This window comes from Onychostoma macrolepis, chromosome 09 (assembly GCF_012432095.1).
Source record: "Onychostoma macrolepis isolate SWU-2019 chromosome 09, ASM1243209v1, whole genome shotgun sequence".
NCBI classification, from domain to species: domain Eukaryota; kingdom Metazoa; phylum Chordata; class Actinopteri; order Cypriniformes; family Cyprinidae; genus Onychostoma; species Onychostoma macrolepis.
In genome coordinates, this window is record NC_081163.1 from 8,037,756 (window position 1) to 8,062,731 (window position 24,976).

At 40.2% G+C, this 24,976-nt stretch overlaps 1 protein-coding gene across 27 annotated transcripts in view; it reads left to right on the forward strand.

Moving 5' to 3' along the window:
- The window catches only part of ttn.2 (titin, tandem duplicate 2), a 163,328-nt gene extending 140,497 nt beyond the window's left edge, over positions 1–22,831 (forward strand). For all 27 annotated transcript variants that reach the window (XM_058786692.1, XM_058786704.1, XM_058786696.1 and 24 more), the window contains 29 exons: positions 372–671; positions 774–1,076; positions 1,191–1,496; positions 1,590–3,356; positions 3,444–3,737; positions 3,824–4,102; positions 4,200–4,499; positions 4,587–6,653; positions 6,768–7,070; positions 7,162–7,467; positions 7,569–7,859; positions 7,946–8,245; positions 8,353–8,658; positions 8,740–9,042; positions 9,162–9,443; positions 9,556–10,149; positions 10,267–10,557; positions 10,644–10,943; positions 11,039–11,341; positions 11,426–11,728; positions 11,826–12,410; positions 12,518–12,823; positions 12,923–13,222; positions 13,307–13,882; positions 13,989–14,294; positions 14,400–14,993; positions 15,139–20,988; positions 21,104–21,400; positions 21,502–22,831. In XM_058786692.1, coding sequence (XP_058642675.1) covers positions 372–671; positions 774–1,076; positions 1,191–1,496; positions 1,590–3,356; positions 3,444–3,737; positions 3,824–4,102; positions 4,200–4,499; positions 4,587–6,653; positions 6,768–7,070; positions 7,162–7,467; positions 7,569–7,859; positions 7,946–8,245; positions 8,353–8,658; positions 8,740–9,042; positions 9,162–9,443; positions 9,556–10,149; positions 10,267–10,557; positions 10,644–10,943; positions 11,039–11,341; positions 11,426–11,728; positions 11,826–12,410; positions 12,518–12,823; positions 12,923–13,222; positions 13,307–13,882; positions 13,989–14,294; positions 14,400–14,993; positions 15,139–20,988; positions 21,104–21,400; positions 21,502–21,800 — 18,611 coding nt within the window. In that variant the 3' untranslated portion in view covers positions 21,801–22,831. The remainder of the gene's footprint in view (positions 1–371; positions 672–773; positions 1,077–1,190; positions 1,497–1,589; positions 3,357–3,443; positions 3,738–3,823; positions 4,103–4,199; positions 4,500–4,586; positions 6,654–6,767; positions 7,071–7,161; positions 7,468–7,568; positions 7,860–7,945; positions 8,246–8,352; positions 8,659–8,739; positions 9,043–9,161; positions 9,444–9,555; positions 10,150–10,266; positions 10,558–10,643; positions 10,944–11,038; positions 11,342–11,425; positions 11,729–11,825; positions 12,411–12,517; positions 12,824–12,922; positions 13,223–13,306; positions 13,883–13,988; positions 14,295–14,399; positions 14,994–15,138; positions 20,989–21,103; positions 21,401–21,501) is intronic.
- The last annotated feature ends 2,145 nt before the right edge of the window (positions 22,832–24,976 follow it).

Genomic DNA, 24,976 nt, shown 5'->3' on the forward strand with positions numbered 1-24,976 from the left:
TAATATCTAACATTACTTTTATTAATATTTGTGTTATTTTTGAATGACATTTTTATGTAGTTAATTTACTTTTTCCACATCTTGAAATCATTGCCTTAATGTGTTCATTGCTTCTGCCTAAATGAATATGTGACATTAACTAACTGCATGATTTGTATAATCTTATAACTGTACATTTCTGCCACATGGACATTATTTTGACACAGTCACCTTTGATAACGGATCACTCTTAATTATAGAAACATTAATTTTCTGTAAAGCTGGTTTGAAACAATATGTATCATGAAAAGTTCTATACAAAATAAATTTGTGATGCATTTATTAGCCCCAATTTGAACAAGTTTGACTGAATTTTTGCTCACTTTCATCAGACAAACCAGGACCCCCTGCTGGAGAGATACAGTTCAAGAAAATCACAGCAGATACTATGACTATCATGTGGGATCCTCCAGCTGATGAAGGTGGTGCAATGGTTACCCACTACATTGTAGAGAAACGTGAAACAAGCAGAATTTTGTGGTCCATTATCTCAGAAAAACTAGAAGACTGCATTGTCACAGTCCCAAGGCTAATTAAAGGCAATGAATACATATTCCGTATTCGTGGTGTAAACAAATATGGAGTTGGAGATCCTCTGGAATCTAGACCAGTAATTGCACAGAATTCCTTTGGTAAGGAGATTTTTTTAGTAATAAAAATGTTTTTTTTTTTTTTTAAACAATTATTATTAAATGTGTTATCTAATATATAATTTAATAATTTCCCCCCCACAGTTCCTCCTAGTCGGCCTTCTAAACCCCAAGTCACTATGATTACCAGGTCAACAATGACTGTGGTATGGGAAAGACCAAGTTTAGATGGTGGCAGTGACATTGATGGATATTACTTAGAAAAGCGGGAGAAGAAAAGTCTACAGTGGTTCAAGGTTATTAAAGATCCAATTCGTGATACTAGACAGAAAGTCAGCAACCTCACAGAAGTAAATGAATATCAGTATCGTGTCTGTGCAATCAACAAAGCTGGAGCAGGCCCATATTCTGATGCGTCCATCTTCTACAAAGCTTATGACCCAATTGGTAAGCTTATTTTGTGGTTTCTTTTATTGCTTTATTTTCCAGAATGTGGATATAAATGTGTACAATGTATGCATTGATATTTAAAATAGAATTTACTATATACTCTTATTTTAGATCCACCAAGTGAGCCAACCAAACTCAGAGTTGTTGATTCAACAAAGACATCTATTACCCTTGGATGGGTCAAGCCTGTCTATGACGGTGGCAGTGAAATTACAAGCTATGCTGTTGAACAAAGAATGGCAGATGAGACCGAATGGGTCACTATAAGTTCTAAAGGAGAAGTAAGAACAACTGAATTTGTAGTGTCCCACTTGAAACCTGGAGTGCACTACTTCTTCCGTGTCTCTGCTGTTAATTGTGTTGGAACTGGACGTTCAATTGAGATGATGCAGCCAGTGCAAGCCAAAGATATTTTGGGTTTGTATTTTCTTGCTGTCTAAAACAATAAAGAAATTGTTTAATTATGATACTGTGAATCTGATCAAATATGTTTCTCCTTCATTTCAACAGAGGAGGCAGATGTGGATCTTGACATCTCAATGTCAACACAGTACATAGCAAAGGCTGGTAGAGATGTGGAGATTGTAATTCCTCTTAAGGGCAGACCTGCACCAAATGTAACATGGAGAAAGGGAGACAAAAACATTAGTGGTGATGCAAGATATACCATCAGAAACACAGAATACTCAACTACACTCATAATTACAAAGGTCACAAGGGATGACACTGGCAAATATCTTCTTGAAATTGAAAATGGGGTTGGAGAGCCAAAAACCATCACAGTGTCTGTTAAAGTGTTAGACACACCATCTGCTTGTAATAGGTTGATAGTGAAGAATGTGACACGAGGTAAACTCACTTTGAGCTGGGAACCACCTAATATAGATGGTGGCTCTCCAATCACAAATTATGTTGTTGAAAAGAAGGATGCTAAAATGAAGGCATTCACCATTGTGACAAATGAATGTGCCAATACAACCTACAAGGTTGATGGTCTTACTGAAGAAATTTCCTATTTCTTCCGTGTTTCTGCTGAAAATGAATACGGTGTTGGTGATCCTTGTGAGACTGCACAGCCTGTGAGAGCAACCGAGATGCCTGGAGCTGTAAAAGACCTTGCACTGGTGGATTCAACTAATACATCTGTATCATTGGCATGGACAAAGCCTGATCATGATGGTGGCAGCCACATTTCTGAATACATTATTGAGAAGAAAACAAAGGAAGAAGAAGCTTGGAGCATTGGTGGTACATGCAGGCGTTGCCAGTATGAGGTAACTCACCTTAAAGAGCTTTCAGAAGTTTACTTTAGAGTATTCGCAAAAAATGAGAAGGGTCACAGTGACTTCTCTCAAATTGGACCTATCACTGTGAAGGAACTCCTTATACCGCCTGAGGCAAACCTTATTGACTATCCTAATTCAGAATTAAGTGTTCGCATTGGACAAAATGTGAATATTGATTTGCCCTACAAGGGTAAACCTAAACCAATGATCCAGTGGATGAAAGATGATGTGCCACTCAAGGAAAGTGAACAAGTTCGTTTCAGACAAACAGAGAACAAGGCAAGTCTCATTGTAAGAAATGCAAGAAAGGAGAATGCAGGAAAATATACCTTGGTCCTTTATAACAAACTTGTCAAGAACTTCTTTGACATTAAAGTCATTACACTTGGGCCACCCTCTCAGCCTATAGGCCCAGTTCGTTTTGATGAAATTAAAGCCCAGAGTATTATCATCTCATGGGATGAACCCCAGGATGACGGTGGTAGCGAAATCACCTGCTACAGTGTAGAAAAACGAGAGACATCTCAAGCAGCATGGAAGATGGTTTGCTCTAGTGTGGTCAGGACCACATTCAAGTTACCAAACTTGGTTAAGGGTACTGAATACCAATTTAGGGTGCGTGCAGAGAACAAATATGGAGTAAGCGAGCCTCTAACCTCATCAGATGTGGTTGCTCAACACCAATACAAGCCACCAGGTCCACCAGGAAAACCTGTAGTATTTAATGTTACAAGTGATGGCATGACTGTTCAGTGGGAAGCCCCAGGATTTGATGGTGGTTCTCCAGTCACTGGATACCATCTTGAGAAAAAAGATAGGAACAGCTTATTGTGGATGAAAGTGAATTCCAGTGTTATCTCTGGAAGAGAATACAGAGTCATTGGACTACTTGAAGGTCTGGAATATTCATTCAGAGTTTATGCGCAAAACAATGCCGGAATGAGTCCAGTCAGTGAACAGAGCAAGCACAAACTGGCAATCTCCCCTGTTGGTAAGTCTTAGTATTGTCTTTTTGCTTATGGTTTTAATTACTCTACAGTATTTTTTTACAATATTTTTTTTTTTTTTTTTTTTTTAGATCCTCCTGGCACACCTAACTGCATTGATGTTACAAGAGACTCTGTAACACTTCAGTGGGAACCACCAAAGCGTGATGGAGGCAGTAGGATTGTGGCATACAGTGTTGAAAGGCGTCAAGGAAGAGCACGTTGGTTGAGATGCAATTTTATTGACATCAGCGAATGTCAATTTACTGTAACAGGCCTTGCTGCTGGTGATCGCTTTGAATTTAGGGTAATTGCCAGGAATGCTGTCGGAACAGTTAGTCCACCTTCTCAGTCATCTGGCTACATCATGACCAAGGATGAAAGTGGTATGTACATACAAAGGCATCATGCGATAGATATTGTTCTATATTAAATATATGCTAAATAATGGAACTTAATGTTCTTTTATCAGTCATCCCTGAGATTGCGTTTGAAGCTGAGAAGACTCTCACCATCAAGGCAGGAGAAAACATTAAACTCAACTGCAGTATAAGTGGACGTCCTGTACCTCAAGTCACATGGTATAAAGACGGAAAGGAAGTTGATAAAATGCTGGTTGACATCACAACTGTTATTGGATCAAGCTCACTGTTCATCAGAGATGCTGACCGCAATGACCGTGGTATCTACACAGTCGTGGCCAAGAACAGTTCCGGCACAACAAAAGTGGATGTTCTTGTCAGAGTACAAGGTATGATCTCAAATCATCTTTGACTTATAGTTTTAATAAAGCTGTTCTGGATTTGGTCATTGCTTATTTTCACCTTTTTGGTCATTGTGTTATTCAGATACCCCTGGACCACCTGAGGGCCCACTTCGCTTCACAAATATATCTGCAGAGAAAGCAACACTTTGGTGGAGCCCACCTGAAAATGATGGCTGTGCACCTATCACGTATTATGTAATTGAGAAGCGTGAGACTTCCAGAATTTCCTGGGCACTTGTAACATCCAAGTGTGAAGCCTGCTCCTTTAATGCCACAAAACTGATTAAAGGCAATGAATATCAGTTCCGTGTATCTGCTGTCAATAAATTTGGTGTGGGCAAGCCACTAGAGTCTGATCCAATCATTGCTCAGATGCAATACAGTAAGTAAAAACCTTTGTTCTCGATGCAGTCATTTGCTAATTTAGTTCTGGTTATTTTTTACTTTAACACATTTTGATATCTCACAGCGGTACCAGATGCTCCTGGAACACCTGACTGCACTCATGTGACAGGAAACAGTATCACTCTATGCTGGACCAGACCAAGACATGATGGTGGAAATGAGATTAAGCAATACATTCTTGAAAGACGAGAAAAGAAGAGCTTAAGATGGGTGAAGGTTTCTGCAAAGAGACCAATAACTGAGCTTAGGCATAGAGTAACAAACCTTACAGAAGGAAATGAATATGAATTCCGTGTTATGGCTGAAAATGGTGCTGGAATTGGACCTGCAAGTGGTACATCCAGATTGTTCAAATGCAGAGAACCAACAAGTGCACCCAGTGCACCAACTCTGGTGAAGGTCATTGATTCCACCAAGATGTCTGTTAGCTTGGAATGGACCAAACCAGTATTTGATGGTGGTCTAGAAATAATTGGTTACATTATTGAGATGTGCAAGGCAAGCCTTGAGGAATGGCACAGAGTCAACAACCAGACTTGCATCCACACACATTACACAGTAACAGAGTTAGAACCTGGTGAAGAATATAAATTCCGTGTGTGTGCAGTCAATGGTGCTGGCAAGGGAGAATTCTCTGAGACTCCAAATGTAGTACAAGCAGTTGATAGACTGACCTCACCTGAAATTGATATAGATGCAAACTTCAAGCAGACACATGTTGTGAAGAGCGGTGGAATGGTTACACTTCATATTCCCTTCCTTGGAAAACCAGCCCCACTTGCCACTTGGACAAAGGCAGATGGAGATCTTGGTGTAATGGTCGATATTAATACCACAGACACATTTAGCACTTTGACAATTGAAAATTGCACCAGGTATGATGCTGGCAAGTATACACTCTCTCTCGAAAACAACAGTGGTCGTAAAGCCATTACATTAACAGTCAAAGTGTTGGATACACCTGGCCCTCCTGGACCTCTCTCATTCAAGGATGTGACAAGAGGTGCTCTGACACTCATGTGGGATGCACCATACAATGATGGAGGTGCACGTGTTCATCACTACATTGTTGAAAAGCGAGAGGCAAGTCGATTAAGTTGGCAAGAGGTCAGTGAAAAGTGTACACGTCAAATATTGAGAGTGACCAACCTTGATATTGGCGTAGCCTATTTCTTCCGGGTTATTGCTGAAAATCAGTATGGAAAAGGTGAGCCATTTGAAATGACAGAACCTATTATAGCCACAGAAGAACCTGCACCTCCTAAGCGACTGGATGTCATTGATACTACATCCTCAACAGCCAGCTTAGTATGGATGAAGCCTGAGCACGATGGTGGAAGCCGCATTACTGGTTACATTCTTGAGACTAGAAAGAAGGGTTCTGATCACTGGGTTGTAGGTGGCCAAACCAAATCTTTGAAAATGGTTCTTGAAGGCTTGGTTGAGAACACAGAATATGAATTCCGTGTTAAGGCTCAGAATGATGCTGGCATTAGTCACCCACGGGATGCGCTAGCCTCTGTCATTATAAAGGAGCCACGTATAGAGCCAACAGCGGATCTCAGTGGCATAGAGAAACAGCTCATCACTTGCAAAACAGGAAATTCCTTTGCCATTGACATTCCAATCAGTGGCAGACCAGCCCCCAAGGTAACATGGAAGCTTGAAGAAATGAAACTTAAAGAAACAGACAGATTGTCGATTAAGATTTCTAAAGACAGAACAACTCTACTGGTTAAGGATGCCAAGAGAGGGGACAGTGGAAAGTATTATCTAATACTTGAAAATGCAGCTGGATCAAAAACATTCACTGTCACTGTTAATGTCATTGGTAGACCATCCCCACCAACTGGAAATGTTGAAATTTCAGGAATATCATCAGAATCCTGTGTATTGACTTGGGGAGAACCTACAGATGATGGTGGAACAGACATAACCAATTATATTGTTGAGAAACGTGAGTCTGGCTCCACCACATGGCAGGTTGTGAATTCAAGTGTGAAACGGACCACCATCAAAGTAACTCATCTCACGAAGTACATGGAGTACACTTTCAGAGTCTGTGCTGAGAACAAATTTGGTGTTAGCAAGTCTATTGAATCTCAAGCTATTGTTGCTGAGCATCCATTCAGTGAGTATTTAATATTATATATAACTTTTATTTATTAATCACATAGATCAAAAAACAATGCTGTATTTATTTTTGTTGTCTTGAATCTGATAAGTGTTACATTTCTGTTCTCAGTCTCACCAAGCCCACCAACTCGCCCAGATGTAGTTTCAGTGTCTGCTAATGCCATTTCTATCCGCTGGGATGTGCCATATCATGATGGTGGAAGCCAAGTAACTGGATACTGGATTGAGAAAAAGGAGCGTAATACAATTCTGTGGGTGAGGGAGAACAAAATTCCTTGCATTGAGTGTCACTACAAAGTCTCTAACCTTATTGAGGGCCTTGAGTATCAGTTCAGAGTATATGCAATGAACATCGCTGGTTTGAGTAAAGCAAGTGAACCATCAAGACCAGCACTGGCTCTAAATCCAGTTGGTAAGTTTTTTTGTTGCTTTTTATTGTCATTTATATGTGTTGTTTTTATTCATGACTTAATATTTATCAAGTGTTTTGTCTGCATTTTCAGATCCACCTGGCAAACCAGAGGTTTACGATGTAACTAAGACGTCAGTGTCAATTAGATGGTCCATACCGTTCAATGATGGTGGCAGCAAGATTGTTGGATATGTGGTTGAACGCAAGGCATTCAGTGATGATGAAGAAGCTCGTTGGTTGAAGTGCAACTACACTACAATCACGGACAACGTATTTACTATTGCATCACTCCATGAGGGAGAGCAGTATGAATTCCGTGTAATTGCCAGAAATGGTGCTGGAGTCCACAGTATGCCATCTGAATCAACAGGACTTATCACATGCAAGGATGAATATAGTAAGATGGTTTACTTTACTGATGCATACTTACAGTATCTGTAGAAACACACATATCTAACATTCGGATGTCTGTTAATACACTTTATGTTTTTATTTCAGCACCACCAAAGGCTGAGCTGGATAGTAAACTTGTGGGTGAGACGATCACTATTAGAGCAGGATCAGACCTGGTTCTTGATGCTGCTGTTGGTGGAAAACCAGAGCCTAAGGTTTTTTGGGCCAAGGGTGACAAGGAGCTGGAACTCGGAGAGAAATACTCACTGACATACACAAGTACAAGAGCGATGGCAATCATTAAGTCATGTGATAGAAATGATACTGGAAGATACATCCTTACTGTGAAGAATGCAAGTGGAATCAAAACAGCTGCTGTCAATGTGAAAGTACTTGGTAAGAACGTAATAAATCACATACTGTTTCATTCAAAATACCTTTTATTGGCTGTTCATTTAATTTGAAAATCTTTTGTATTTAAGATACACCTGGTCCACCTGAGGGTACAATAATAATTAGCAGGGTCACAGAAGAGAAATGCACAGTTTCCTGGAGGATTCCTCTGGAGGATGGTGGAGATCGTGTCACTCACTATATTGTTGAGAGACGTGAGACCAGCAGACTCAACTGGGTCATCATGGAACCTGAATGCAAGACACTGTCTTGTGTCAGCACAAAACTGATCAAGAACAATGAGTACATTTTCCGTGTCAGAGGTGTAAATAAGTATGGGCCTGGTGTACCCCTAGAATCTGAACCAGTTATTGCAAGAAATGCATACAGTAAGTGTAATTATGATTATTATGTATTAATATTTTCATTAATATTTATAGTTTACCCACAGTAACAAGGATAGAGTATTAATATATGTTTGTAATTTGCATTATAGCTGTTCCAACACCTCCGGGAGAACCAGAGATTACTGCTGTTGGAAAAGAACATGTCATTATTGAGTGGCTGAAGCCAGAGAGTGATGGTGGAAGTGAAATCATTAACTACCTTGTGGATAAACGTGAGAAGAATAGTGTTAGATGGACAAGAGTGAACAAAACCTACACCATTTATGATACACGCCTCAAAATCACTGGTCTCCTTGAGGGTAGCGACTATCAGTTCCGTGTTGCAGCTGTCAATGCTGCTGGCATCAGTGTTCCAAGTGATGCATCTCAGTACGCTCACTGTAAAGACCCCACATGTAAGTAACACTGACCTGCATGGCCTAAAAAAAATTCTTAGTAAAATAGTAACATGCCTAACTTGCCCCCTCATTTTACAGATAGCCCAGCTCCACCATCAGTTCCTCGTGTTACAGACACCACAAAACACAGTATTAGCATAACATGGACACGACCAATGTATGATGGTGGATCCGATGTCACAGGCTATATTGTTGAGATTCTGGAGGAAGGAACAGAGCAATGGTATAGAGCCACCCAGAAGATACTGACAAGTACTCAATACACAGTAGCTGGTCTGGCAAGTAACAAAAAGTACAGCTTCAGAGTGGCTGCAGTTAATGCTATGGGTACTGGAGAGTTCAGTGAAGGCAGTATTGAGGCTGCACCGTCAGAGAAAATTGGTAAGATTTTTTTTAAAGATCTACATGGTTAATAGCCATATTCAAGTTATTAAAGCCTTCCAGAGGTCTATTTTTGATGTGGATTTAATGAATGAAATTTGTTATTCCTATGCTCTCAGAAATCCCTGATATTGAGCTACCTGACGAACTGAAGAAGACTGTTTGCATCAGAGCTGGCAACACTTTACGTCTTCATGTAACTACAACTGGAAGACCTGCACCAGTTGTTACCTGGAGAAAGCTTGGAATTGACCTACAGACTCGTGGACTCATAGATACCACAGAAAACACTACAACTTTAATAGTGGAGAAGGTTCATCGTTACGATGCTGGAAAATACACAATTGAGGCAGAGAATCCATCTGGCAAGAAAATAATTACCATTCTTGTCAAAGTTTATGGTGAGTAAATTTATGCAATTACAAATGAATACTGTACATTCACTAAAATTAAATAATCCATATGTAACTTATAGCAATTTATGCTTAAAACTGTTTAAAAATTGATTTGTAGATACTCCTGGACCATGCGGTGCAGTAAATGTTAAAGATTACACAAAAGAGTCTGTTGTAATCACATGGGATGTGCCTACTGTTGATGGAGGTGCTCCCATCAACAACTACATAATTGAGAAGCGTGAAGCTTCAATGAAATCTTACAAAACAGTGACAACAGAATGCAAGAAGACATTATACAGAATCACTGGAATGGAAGAAGGAACACAATACTTCTTTAGGGTATTGCCTGAGAACATATATGGAATTGGAGAACCTTGTGAAATTACTGATCCAGTATTGGTTTGTGAAGTTCCATCTGTTCCTCAAGATCTGTATGTAATTGATACTACAAAATCATCTGTCATTCTTGGATGGGAAAAGCCACTTCACGATGGAGGCAGCAGACTTTCTGGTTATGTTATTGAAGCCTGCAAAACAGGAAGTGACCGCTGGATGAATGTTGCTAATGTGAAACCATCTTTGCTACAGCACACAATTGTCTCACTGAATGAAAATGAGCAATATCTCTTCAGAATCAGAGCTGAAAATAGCAGAGGGGTTAGTGAGCCCAGAGATCTTATGGCACCTGTAACAATACAGGAACAGAGAGGTAAGATATCATTAAAACTGATAAATGACATGAGGAAAACCTGTAATTAATTATTGTTTTATATTATTTATTGTTTCTTTCAAACTTTAATTATTGTTATTTCTATTTTCATTACAGTCATGCCAAAGATTGACTTGGCTGGCATCCCACAAAAGATTGTCAGTGTGCCAGCTGGTAAGCCAATTGTGCTCAACATTCCCATTAAAGGTAGACCTGCACCAGTGTGTTCCTGGTTCTTTGGTGGAGTCAAGATGAAGGACAAGCTTGACCGCATCAAGATTGAGACAACTGCTAAATTCACTAAATTGACAGTCCGTGAAACCACAATTGATGATACTGGTGACTACACTCTTGAAGTGAAAAATGTCACTGGAACAGCAACTGAGGTCATCAAGGTTATCATTCTTGGTGAGAAACAATTTACTTTTCCCTACAGCTTTTTGTAGCTACATTTAAAGTGTTTTTGAAATTTACCAAATGTATTTCTTCCTTAGATAAACCTGGAGTTCCTGTCGGGCCTATGAAAATTGAGGAGGTTGATGCCATATCTGTGACCTGCAGCTGGGAACCACCACTGAAGGATGGAGGCGCAAATGTCAGTGGATACATTGTTGAACAGAGAGATGCGCATCGCCCTGGATGGATGCCAGTTTCTGAATCTGTCACAAGACCCATGTTCAAATTTACAAGACTTGTGGAAGGAACTGAATATGTATTCCGTGTTGCTGCGACAAATCGTTTTGGTATTGGCGGGTTCTTGCAATCTGAAGTTGTTGAGTGCAAGAGTGCCAAAAGTATGTTTTTTTTTCCTACCTCTGATGTTTTCTATTTCTATTTACATTTAATTTATTTAAAAATAAATGTATTCAATTGTTGTCTTTTTTTCTAGCTGTACCTGGAGCACCCAGCACACCTGAAATACTTGATGTGTCTCATGATGGCATGACTCTTACTTGGACACCACCCGAGGATAATGGTGGTTCTACTATTGCTGGCTACATTATTGAGCGAAAAGAGGCGGGATCCGACAGATGGATTCGTATCAATAAGAATCCAGTGACCATGACAAGATACAGAGCAACAGGACTTATCGAGGGTCTTGAATATGAATATAGAGTTACAGCTATCAACTCTAGAGGCTCTGGAAAACCAAGTGCAAACTCTAAACCAACTATTGCAATGGATCCTATCGGTATGTATGAAGGACATATACAAGTAAATTGAGTTGTCAGTAGAACAAACATGACTATTGTGTTCAATCTTTTCTCTTAAACAGAGCCTCCTGGTATTCCACTGAACCCAAGAGTCACAGATGCCACAAGAACATCAGTTTCACTTGCTTGGTGTCCTCCGGAGGAAGAGGGAGGTGCTGCTATAACTGGCTATCTAATTGAGATGCAGAAGGTTGACCAGGTTGAATGGACAAAATGCAACACAACACCAACAAAGATTTGTGAATACACTTTGACACACATGCCTCAGGGAGCTGAATACAAGTTCCGTGTGATGGCATGTAATGCTGGTGGAGCTGGAGAACCAGCTGAGATTCCAGGGGTGGTCAAAGTTACAGAAATGCTTGGTAAGATGAAATAATAATGAGAATAATAATATATGTTTCATTCTGTCATGTATGTATAAGTAAGTACATATTTGTTTTGTAAATATTTTGCTTTCAGATTATCCTGATTTTGAGCTGGATAAAATCTACCAGGAAGACTATGTTGTCAGACAAGGTGGTGTCATCAGGCTATCTGTGCCCATCAAGGGTAAACCCCTCCCAACATGCAAGTGGACAAAGGAAGGTCGTGACATTTCTCACAGAGCTATGATTGCAACCAGTGAAGAACGTACTGAGCTTGTGATTAAGGAAGCCCACAGAGATGACACGGGTACCTATGACCTTGTGTTGGAAAACAAATGTGGAAAGAAGGCTGCCTATATCAAGGTCAAAGTTATTGGGCGCCCAGATCCACCTGAGGGTCCTCTTGAATTTGATGATATTCAGGCACGTTCAGTCAGAGTGAGCTGGAGACCACCCTCAGATGATGGAGGCTCTGATATCTTTGGTTATCTTGTGGAACGGCGAGAGGTGCCAAAAGCAGCTTGGTACACTGTTGACTCGCGTGTGGTTGATACATCACTTGTGGTCAAGGGACTGAAGGAGAATGTTGAATATCACTTCAAGATTACAGCAGAGAACCAATTTGGCATAAGCAAATCCCTGAAATCGGATGAATCTGTTACTCCAAAGACTCCTCTTTGTAAGCATATTTATCATAGCTATTTTTAACATCTTTCTTAATAACTCCTTTTAAATGATTGTAAATAACAATAATTGTTGTGGGTTTTTTTTGTTTGTTGCATAAAGGTCCACCAGAACCTCCTAGTTTCCCTCCAGAAATCATGGATGTTACAAAGACCACAGTTGGCCTGTCCTGGTCAAGACCAAAGGATGATGGTGGATCTCGTGTAACTGGATACTATGTTGAGAGAAAAGAGGTTTCCACTGAGAAGTGGGTGCGTCATAACAAGACTCATATCACAACAACAATGTATACTCTCACTGGTCTCATCCCTGATGCAGAGTACCAGTTCCGTGTGATTGCTCAAAATGATATTGGTCAAAGTGAGCCTGGACCTGTATCCGAGTCAGTTGTGTGCAAAGATCCATTTGGTATGTAACCCTCCCCCTCTCCCTTCCAAACAAGTTGATAATTTGCCTTAAGTAAATAAAGTACTTTTTCATGCTTAATCTATTCTCTGTGATCAACAGATAAACCAGGCCAACCCGGTGAGATTGACATCATCTCTATAACCAAGGACTGTATAACCATTCACTGGTTACGTCCTGAATCTGATGGTGGAAAAGAGATTCTTGGGTACTGGATTGAATACAGGCAAGCAGGTGAAAGTGCCTGGAAGAAATGCAACAAAGAGCGTTCTAAGGACAGACAGTTTACTATGGGTGGACTCATGGAAGCTACTGAGTACGAGTTCAGAGTGTTTGCTGAAAATGAAACTGGACTGAGTAGACCACGAAGAACAGCAATGGGCATTAAAACCAAACTGAGTGGTAAGTTAATGAAATATTACTTAATTTTTTTCTGAAACCAACATTCACAAAGTAAGTGACTAACATGTTTCATTTATCTTCTAGTTGGAGAGGCTCCATGTCTGAAAGAGGAAATCAAAGATACTACCACTAAACTAGGAGAATATGGAACAATGGCATGCCAAATTATTGGAAGACCTCTTCCTGAAATCAAATGGTATAGATATGGAAAGGAGTTGATCCAGAGCCGAAAATACAAGATGAGCTCTGATGGACGAAATCACTCTCTAACAGTATTGACAGATGAACAAGAAGATGAAGGCTTGTACACATGCGGAGCTATCAATGAGGCAGGTGAAACTGAGACCAGTGGCAAGCTCCTGTTGCAGGCTGCACCACAATTCCATCCTGGATTCCCACTGAAGGAGAAATATTATGCAGGTTGTGGAACAAGCCTACGTCTCCATGTCGTCTACATCGGTCGCCCTATTCCACAAATCATGTGGTTCTATGGCAAGAAGCCTCTCAATCCATCTGAGAATGTTATAATTGAAAACACAGAAAGTTACACTCACTTAGTTATCAGAAATGTCCAGCGTAAGACAAATGCTGGAAGATATAAGGTGCAAATGAGCAACAAATTTGGCACAGTGGATACTGTCCTCCGTGTTGAAATCCAAGGTAAATTGAAGCCTATCTTTAATCAAAGATAAATACTTTGCTGGCAATAGACATTTTTCCATAAAAATGTTAGCAAATGTAACAAATACTGTCCCTGTCTTTTCAGATAAACCTCTCATGCCTGAAGGACCAATTGTTGTTGATGCTCTCTTGAAGAGTTCTGTGATCATTAGCTGGAAACCACCCAAGGATGATGGTGGATCAATGATCACAAATTACATTGTAGAGAAACATGAAGCAAAAGAAGGTGAACAATGGCATCTTGTATCATCAGCTGTCTCAGGAACCACATGCCGTGTTCCAAACCTTATTGAGAGTGCTGGATATTACTTCCGGGTTTCGGCGCAGAATCAGTATGGAATAAGCGAACCTCTTGAGATTCCATCTGTTGTCATTATCAAGAGTCCATTTGGTAAGTTTCATGGATTAGTGCTATTAAACAGTCTAATTATTATTATTTTTTTTATTTTTTTTTCATTAATCTATTACATTTTTTTCTCTTTAAATCCTAAAACAGAGAAACCTGGAGTCCCACAACAGCCATTTGTTTCTTCTGTAACAAAGGATTCATGTGTTGTTTCTTGGAAACCACCAACAAGTGATGGAGGTGCCAAAATTAAGAACTATTACCTTGAAAAAAGAGAGAAGAAACAGAACAAATGGATTGTAGTTTCTACAAAAGAAATCCATGAGACGTCTTACACTGTTAAAGGCCTTCTTGAAGGTTTTGAATATGAATTCCGTGTCAAATGTGAAAATATAGGTGGAGAGAGTGACTGGAGTGAGATTTCAGAACCAGTCATTCCAAAATCAGACACAGCTCTTCGTGCCCCATTCTTCAAGGAAGAATTGAGAGACATGTGTGTCAAATACAGGGCAACTGCAACCTTTGTCACAAAGGTTATAGGACATCCCAAGCCAGTGGTTAAATGGTACAAGAATGGCAAAGAAATTTTACCTGATGGAGAGAAAATAAAGATCCAAGAATTCAAGGGAGGTTACTTCCAACTTGTTATCACCAATGCTGATGAGAATGATGCAGCTGTTTACCAAATTAGAGCTACTAATCAGCTTGGATCAATCTCCAAAAGTATGAACCTAGAGGTTGAGGGTAAGTATTTCTAATTGTTTGTTTTTAACATAGTTTATTCAACCTGACTACTTTTCTAAAACCAATATCTTTATACTTTTATAATCCTGCAGCACTGCTTATTTCATTTCTCTTTTGTTTTATGATTGTTTTTTTTTTTCCCTAGTTCCTGCCAAGATTTATTTGCCATTACATCTTCAAGGCATGGGAGCTGTTCATGCCATTCGTGGTGAAGTGGTTACCATTAAGATTCCAATTAGTGGCAAACCTGATCCTGTTGTGACATGGCAAAAGGGACAAGAAATGATTAATAATACAGCTTATCATCAAGTAATTATTACAAGATCATTCACCTCCCTGGTGTTCCTAAGGGGAGTACAAAGGAAGGATTCTGGCTATTACATCATTTGTGCCAAAAATCGATTTGGTGTGGATAAACAGACAGTTGAACTTGCTGTTGCTGATGTCCCTGACCCACCAAAAGATGTTAAAGTCAGTGATATTGCCAGAGATACGCTCACCCTCACTTGGAGTCCTGGAAATGATGGTGGAAGTGAAATCATCAATTACATTATAGAAAAGTGCCCTACCACTGGAGACAGATGGATTCGTGTTGCTCAGACATCTGAGCCCCAATATACCGTGATGAGTCTTTTTGGCAAAACAAAATATCAGTTCCGTGTGATTGCAGAAAACCAATTTGGCTTGAGTGCTCCATCTGTGCCAACTGATCCTGTGACAACAAAAGAAGACAAGTTAGCAATTCGAAACTATGATGAGGAAGTGGATGAAACAAGAGAGATTACAAAGGAGGAGGCACCGCATTCAAAAGTCAAGCATCTGCCATCTCTGTACACAATCTCTGAGGAACTTGCACGCAATGGACAGTTTGGCATTGTACATCGCTGTATAGAAATTAGCTCCAAGAAGACATTCTTGGCAAAATTCATCAAAGTTAAAGGTGCTGATCGAGAGCTGGTTGCAAGAGAAATTGAGACACTCAATATTGCAAGACATAAAAACATTGTTTATCTTCACGAATCCTTTGATAGCTTAGAAGAATACATCCTTATCTATGAATTCTTATCTGGTATGGATATCTTTGAGCGTCTTGGTACAAGCTTTGACCTCACAGAGCAAGAAATTGTTCGGTATATGAGACAAGTGTGTGGAGCCTTGAAGTTCTTGCACAGTCACAACTACTGTCACTTTGATATCAGACCTGATAACATTGTTTATTCTACAAGGAAGAGCCATACAATCAAGATCACTGAAATGGGACAAGCTAGGTTGCTTACACCTGGAGAAAACATCAGGATTCAGTTCACTGCCCCTGAGTACTGTGCGCCTGAAATCCACAATAGTGATTTTGTCACCACTGCCACTGACATGTGGTCTGCAGGTGTTCTTGCATATGTCCTACTTGGTGGACTTAATCCATTTGCTGCTGAATCACACCAGAAAATGGTTGAGCACATTTCAAATGCAGAGTATGTGTTTGACAGTGAAGCCTTTAAAGAAACCAGCCTTGAGGGTATGGACTTTGTCGACAGACTGTTGACTAAAGATCGCAAGCTACGTATGACTGCCTCTGAAGCTTTGGAGCACCCTTGGCTCAAGATGAAATTGGAACATGTTAGTTCAAAGGTCATCAAGACTTTGAGACACAGAAGATACTATCAATCACTGGTGAAAAAGGAATGGAGCGCTGTTATTTCAGCAGCGCGTATTGCCTATGGTGGTGGCTACAGAAACCAGAGAAATGTTTCCATTGGCAGAGTGAAAGTTGGGCATCCTGAACAAGGCTTGAGAGCAGGTCCTGTCATGCATGGCTCTGCTGAAGAGGGAGGACATGTCAGGTTTATGTGCTGCATTGAGAACTATGACAGAAACACTGAAGTGACCTGGTACTTTGGTTCACGTAAACTGACTGCAAGTCACAAATATGAAATCAGTTATGCTAATGGAGTTGCTAGCATCTATGTTAAGGACATTGAAGAATGTGACGATGGATTATATAGATGCAAAGTTGTCAGTGAAGACAGAGAGGACAATGCATATGCTGAGTTGTTTGTTGAGACTGTCAGATCTTACAGAGAATACTATCTGGGACGCTCACTCAAGAAACCAAGGCGTAGAATTGACAAAACTAAAATTTTGCAGAGGCCACCAGAGTTTACTTTGCCATTGTACAACCGTGCAGCATACATTGGTGAAGATGTGCGCTTTGGTGTAACTATTACAGTCCATCCAGAGCCAAGTGTTACATGGTTAAAGGCCGGGCACAGAATCAAACCAGATCCTAAAAAATACACATTCACAAGTGACAAGGGTCTTTATCAACTCATGATACACAATGTTGACCTCAGTGATGATGCTGAATACACTGTTGTAGCAAACAACAAGTTTGGTGAGGACAGTTGCAAGGCCCGTCTCACTGTAACACCACATGTTGTTCCTGAGGACACTATGAGACCAATGTTCAAACGTCTCTTAGCTAATATTGAGTGTGTTGAGGGTCAAAGCGTCCGCTTTGACTTAAGAGTATCAGGAACCCCAGCACCAACTCTGAAATGGGAGAAAAATGGTAAACCCCTTGAGTTCAGACCACAAGTTGAAGTTGTTCAAGAGGATGTAGAACATCATGTTCTTCATATAAGAGAAACCCTCATAGAGGATTCAGGTACATACAGAGTCTCTGCAACAAATACAGCTGGATCAGCAAGTTGTCAAGCTACTCTCAAAGTTGAACGCCTGACATACACAAGGAGGGAGTTCAAGAGTGAGGAAGAGAGGCAAAAGTATGTAAGGAACCAAATAGAAAAGACACTGAAAATGGCACAACAGTTCTCAACAGCAGAGGTTGTTACACTTAACCCTGTGGCACAGGAAGCTTTGAAGGAAGCTGCAGAGTTATATAAACCTGCAGTCAGCACCAAAAATGTGCAGGGTGAGTTTGACATCTCTGATAAAGAGGATCAAGAAATAAAGAAAATAAAAGAGGAAGAGAAGAAGATACGTATGCCTTACGAAATCCCTGATTCTCGTGCACATGATCCAACTGTTCTCAGTGAAGATAAGTTGATCAAACACTTTGTGCCCCTATCTGACATGAAATGGTACAGGAAACTACGTGACCAGTATGAGATTCCCGAGAGAATGGAAAGAATTGTTCAGAGGAGACAAAGGCGTATTCGTCTTTCTAGATGGGAGCAATTTTATGTCATGCCATTGCCTAGAATAACTGATCAGTACAGACCAAAGTGGCGCATTCCAAAACTTACACAAGATGATTTAGAGACTGTTCGACCAGCAAGAAGATCACCATCTCCTGAGTCAGAGGTATCATTCAGACTGAGAAGACGCTCTCTAGGAGATCTTTCAGATGAGGAGCTCCTCGATGGTGAGGACTATCTGACACTAAAGAGAACTGAAAAAGAAAGGCAAGAGCTTGAAGAAGAGCTAGAACTTGGCTTCTCTGCCTCCCCGCCGAGTAGAAGCCCTGTCCGCTTTGAGCTGTCTTCACTGCGTCATGTCTCACCAAGACCTGTTCACAAAGCTGAAGTGAGACACGTAGAAGAGACAAGACATGTAACAACAACTGAGAAAGCTCGTGGCTCTCCTCCTCCAATTTCACATTTCATGAGGAGGAGGAGATCATTGTCTCCAACATACATTGAACTGATGCGCCCTGTATCTGAACTCATCAGACAACCTCGTGCACGCATCTCAACAGAGGCTGGAGTTGAAATTATTGAAAGAAGATCACCAACCCCTGAGAGGACACGCCCTCGATCACCAAGTCCTGTGTCAACTGAGAGACGATCTTCCAGATCTTCCTCTAGATTTGAAAGGTCTGCAAGATTTGACATCATGTCTAGATATGAAGCAAGAAAAGCAGCTCTCAAATCTGAGCGCACGTACCAGGTTGTGACACAGCAACCCTTCAGTCTTGACCATGCTCCACGCATAACAGTAAGAATGCGTTCTCACCGTGTACCATGTGGACAAAACACTAAATTCACTTTGAATGTTCAATCAAAGCCAGATGCTGATATCCATTGGTTCCATAATGGGCAACAAATACAAGAGAGCAGCAAATACCAGTTCACAAATATGAGTGGAGTCTTGTCTCTTCAAATTAATGACTGTCAGGAAGAGGACAGTGGCACATACCGTGTTGTCTGCACAAATTCAAAGGGTGAAGCATCAGACTATGGAACTCTTGATGTTTCAGGTGGAGCATTTACTACATACTCTTCAAGACGTCGAGATGAAGAGGCTCCAACGCCATTTGTACCTGATATAACGAAAACTGATTATTATCATTCAACAACAATCAGAGCTTCCTCTGCCTCAAGAACTCACTTGGAGATAAAAGAAACCAAAACGAAATTGACAGAGAGACGTGAAGTTTCTGCATTTGAAAAGTATGAATCGCAGAAGCTTGCATCATCTCCAATTAGATATGCATCCACTGAATACTTGTCATCAGCTTCATATTCATCCTCTGAAAGACATACAACAACTGAAAAACTTGTGTCATCTGAATCAAAGTTAAAAGAATTAGAAACAACATCTGAAGTATCAGTAAAGAAAGTTAAAGCGACTCTTACAGCCAAAATACTCACAAAACCACAGTCTCTGACTGTATCTGAGGGTGACTCTGCACGATTTGTCTGTGATATTGATGGAGAGCCAGCACCAAGTGTCACGTGGATGCATGAGGGAAGAACAATTATCTCTTCACACCGTATTCATGTATCTACAACACAGTATAAGTCTATATTTGAAATTTCGTCAGTTGAGCATTCAGATGAAGGTAGTTACACTGTAGTTGTAGAAAATTCGGAAGGAAAGCAAGAGGCAAGGTTTACCTTAAATATTCATAAACAAATAATTAAAGAAGAAGTTACACCTACACAAGTGAAGCCACCAGAACCCTCAGTGATATCTCCAGTGCCATCAGTTAAATCTCCAGAGCCATCAGTTGCATCTCCAGTGCCATCAGTAAAGTCCCCAGAGCCCTCTGTGAAATCCCCAGTGCCATCGGTAAAGTCCCCAGAGCCCTCTGTGAAATCCCCAGTGCCATCTGTAAAGTCCCCAGAGCCCTCTGTGAAATCCCCAGTGCCATCGGTAAAGTCCCCAGAGCCCTCTGTGAAATCCCCAGTGCCATCGGTAAAGTCTCCAGAGCCTTCGGTAAAGTCTCCTGTTCCCTCGGTAAAGTCTCCTGTTCCCTCAGTAAAGTCTCCAGAACCCCAAATTAAATCACCAGAACCCACTCGTGTCAAGTCTCCTGAACTTCGAATTAAATCTCCAGAGGGTGTTAAATCCTCATTCAAAGTGAAGTCACCAGAGCCAGCTGCCTCTCTTCAGAGGGTAAAGTCTCCACCTCCTATTAAGACTCCTGAACCAACCACCCCTCAAAGAGTGAAGTCTCCAACAGCACTGAAGTCTCCTGAGCCTATAGCTTCACCTCCCAGGGTAAAATCCCCACCTCCAATTAAGTCTCCTGAGCCAGCTGCATCCCCTCTGAGAGTTAAATCCCCTACAGGACTTAAGTCTCCTGAACCTCAGAGAGCCAAATCCCCACCAAGAGTCAAATCTCCTGAGCCAATCATGTCACCTAAAAGAGTTAAATCTCCACTTGCAGTGAAATCCCCAACACCCTCAAAGGAAGCACCACTAAAGATCATTCAGCAACTCAAAGCTGAAGCTTATGAAGACAAAATTAAGATGATCTTTGTTGCTGAGAGCTCAGTAAGAGAAGTTGTGTGGTACAAGGATAGCAGAAAACTGAGTCAAAGTAGTCGCTACCAGATTCATTCATCTACAGATGGAACTTGTTGTCTTTATATATCTGATGTCTCAGAGAGCGACCAAGGGGAGTACTCCTGTGAAATCATAAGTGAAGGAGGAGCAGTGTCAAGAACTTCATTCTCTTTTGTTGGTCAAGTGTTTCAAGCAATCTACACAAAAGTAACCGCATTCGTGGCTACACAAAAGACAGTTCAAGGTACATTTCCTTTTACATAAATTATATTAAATTCTCATGCATTTAAAATCTTGATGCCCATTCTTCTCAGTGCCAGTGTTTTATGTCAAAAGCTTTATTTTTTTTTCTTTCCCAGAATCCATGTCATCCCAAATACGTGGGGGAAGTGAAATGGTTCTTAAGAGGGAAAGTGCAGCTGTTAGCAGTATGCATGAAAGTTTTTCTTCTAAATCCATCCACACGGAGAGCACAATGCAAGAGGCATCCTTCAGCAGTTCTTCAATGGCTGAGATGAAATTTGAAACTATGTCAATGTCTAGCATGTCCTCTATGACATCGGAGTCAGTATATGCAATGAGCTCAAGCAGTATAATGTCAAGTCATTCACATGTTGAAGAATCTTCAGTTAGAGCAGCCCTCCACAGTGCTCAAGGTAAGGATCAATTTTATTAAAACCAATCATGCATGCCAATTTTTTAAATAATGTTGTAATATGGATGAATATCATTGATTAAATTGATTTATATTTCATAGGCTTGGCTCCAAGAATTGAAGCTCTTCCTGAAGATATCAGCATTGAAACTGGAAAGGTTCTTACAGTGACCTGTGCTTTCTCTGGAGAGCCAGCTCCTCGTATTGAGTGGTCACGTGGTGGAAAGAAACTGCCTGGTGAGGAAGAAAGCAGTAGGTTCCATATTGAGACCACAGAGGATCTAACCACACTCATCATCACTGGTGTGAAAGAGAGTGATGCTGGGGCATACACACTCAAACTTTCCAATGAGCATGGATCTGACATCGCAACTGTTACCATCAGCATTCGATCAAAGTAAAGCCATAATTTCTACCCCCACCCCTTCCTTTATTAAGCGACTTTGTGTTTGTTAAATGAGCGGAAAAAAATCATGATAAGTACCTGGATATCTGTTCCTGTAAATATAAACTATTTTTATATCAAACATGACATTAATTTATGCCAAACTAGACTAAAGTCTAAAGTTATTATAAAATATGCCATATTGGATAATTATGACTTAGGATTTTTGATCCATTTTTCTGTGACATGTACATAATGTATATAGCCGAATTTAACGGTTATGGAAAATGTATGAATTGTTATTTATAACAATATTAACTGAAACAAATGGAACTAAATGTTTATCAGGAGAAAGTTTCACATGGAACGAATACCTTGATAGACCTGAAACTAAACTCTGTGCCTCAACAATAAGTTGAAGTCTTAAGATTGCCTCAACAGGTAGAGAGGCTCCCTGTTGATGTTACATTAAATCTGAGAGACTAAGTTATACCTGCATGTTTCCACATGCAGTGATATTATAACCATACTTTTATGCATTGCTACTTGAAAGTAAGGCCTTGAGTGCTGTTTGCATTTTACCCTCATGTAAGCAGGGCGACTAGGCCTTGTGTTCATACTGACTATGTCATACCACCATTTTATTGACATGCTCAAGGTGCGAGCGGCCTGCACTTTATGAGCAAAAATGTTTAATGTGCTCTGTTTCTGGCAAGGGACTGCTTGAATAAACTTTCGAAATTAACATCTCCTGGCCAATAAGGAAAGTATTTCTTGTACTTCCTTGCAGAAGCAGAGCCTCCTCTTGGAGGATTGCTTTGAAGCATTGTGTGTTTGTGTGTTAGTTTTAGAATTCACCTTGTCAGTTGTTGGGCAAACATCAAGAAAGTGTGCCGCAGCAACACCACCTGCTGTGCAATGGGAAAGAAATGGTTTAGTATCTAAATGCCCTGCACTTTGGTTTGATTTTATGTAGAATTGTAGTATTATCTATATATGCAACCTCCTTGAGTATTAATGATTCAATAAAGCATGTTCTCAGCACTACATTTTGTCTTGTCTTTCTTCAGTGGTTTCATCATGTGGCATTTAACTAAGGCACAATTATTATTTTCAGTCTACTTGTCTTTAGCCTGGTAATACCAAACTCTGCTACTTCGCTTTGCTTCGTAGACAGAGTCTGGAAGGGCATAATTGACAAGCGTTTACTTTCTCGTGGGCGGGCGCTTGTCTGAAGTTTAAAATCATTGGTGTACCCGTAAGCCAATCACATAACGGTTGGTTATGACGTAGGTTATTCACCGCCTCGGCCGCCTAGAACCTCCGCTGTAAACACAGGTATACGGCGAAAACAAAACCATTGAGCGAAATACCGACGTGCAGATGGCTGTGAACGACTTTTGCAGATTATGAAGTAAATCGACTTTTGCAGATTATGAAGTAAATATACGCATCCACAATTATCGCCTTGCTGGACTTTGGCCTCCCCAGTTTCTTGCTGACGATCGGTAACAGTTGATAAATTAAACTTTTCTCAAAACCTGTCGGGAGTAGGGCCACAATATCACCTCCATTCAAAATGTGAACCAAACACTCTTCTTGTTCGGGCTTCAGTTGGCAAATCCCGGGAATATTCTCCACAACAGAGCGAATAGCATCCCGTGTCTCCATGTCCGCTGTCGTTTTAGATTTCCCTCACCTAAACTACAATCTTAAATTCGGCGCTTAGCGTCTACGTCAAGGCTCTCAGCCCGCCGGCTGCTGCAGAGCTGGAGATAAACTGGGAGATGGTCTGCTATATCAGACTGAGTACAGAAGCTAAATGAAATTGAGCGGAAGTACGAAGTCTGACGTAGTCAGGCTACTTTATTTTAATAAGAATGTGGAATATAGACAGGAAAATTGTTTTGAGAGAGGTGGTATAGGATTGAGACATGACACAGATCAGACTCGAACAAGTGAGAATGTGTATATGTAGGGAATAGATTTATTCCTCAGGTAATCAATAATGCCTGACACAATCAGGGCCTAGATGATTTGTAATTGCACACTTTAAGCTTAGGAGAGTGAGGATGTGAATTAAAGAGGGTAAGGAGAAAGATTGGATTCACTGAATAATAGCTAACTGGCCAGAGCATTTCTACGATAGCTTCGATAATCAAAACATTATTTCTGCCTAATGCTATATCCACCTGTACCATGAAGCCAGTTTAGATGGTTAGCCAGGTATAATTATTATACCCTTAATCCATTACACAAGCCATCTTAGTTTAATAATAATTATTAAGCTTTTATTTTAAATTAATATAAACATATAGATAATATGCAATATAAATAAGTTTTAGAATCAATAGCTGTAAAAATGACTACATATGAGTTTCGATTTTTAAGTGTTTTTAAATATGATCAACTCTATAAACTAACTTTACAACTTTTACTTGCACTGGTAAGATGTTTTCCTTAAGTTTTCCTCTTTCATGGATAGATCGTTTCATCTTGCTGTGTAAATGTGTTTAAATTCTTGATATTGTTCAATATTTTAATCTTTGGTAGTGAGTTGCACTGACTCTCTCACGAAAAGTGAATCACAGTTTCAAGGTATGTGATTGGCTGCTCATTACTGATGTCACACATTCATGTGCACACGCTCCATAAACTCAGGATCAAGCCTGAGTTGACAGAGAAAGTTGATGATCAGCTTAATGGTATCAACAAAGCCGGGTTCGACTGGTTTGGTTTTGTCAACTCAAAACTAATCCTGTAACCCTGAGTTTGTTCAGCCACTATCATGGTACAGGCCCCAGGTGTCTTTAAGTCTAAGACAACTACCATATTGGCTCAACAGAAACAAAGTATTACTGAATGCAAATTTAATCAACTTTTAGTTTTTTCCTTTTCTGTAGTACATAACCGATATGTATTCTGATCATGCATTAATAGACAAAAATAAAATGAGTGCGGATTTCACAACATTACTGAATAAGACTTTGTTATTATTGTTATTAGTAGTAGTAGTAATAAGTTGATATATAATGGGTTCTGAAGAAAATTGTCATTTGGGCACAGAATTTAAGGTACATTTTTCAGTGATTAATTGTATTGCAGTAGCCCTTCTGAAAATTAACCATAGGTTTAATATAGTAAAAGTGTCAGAGCTTCCCATTTTTTCTTTTTTTTTTGACATTGATTATC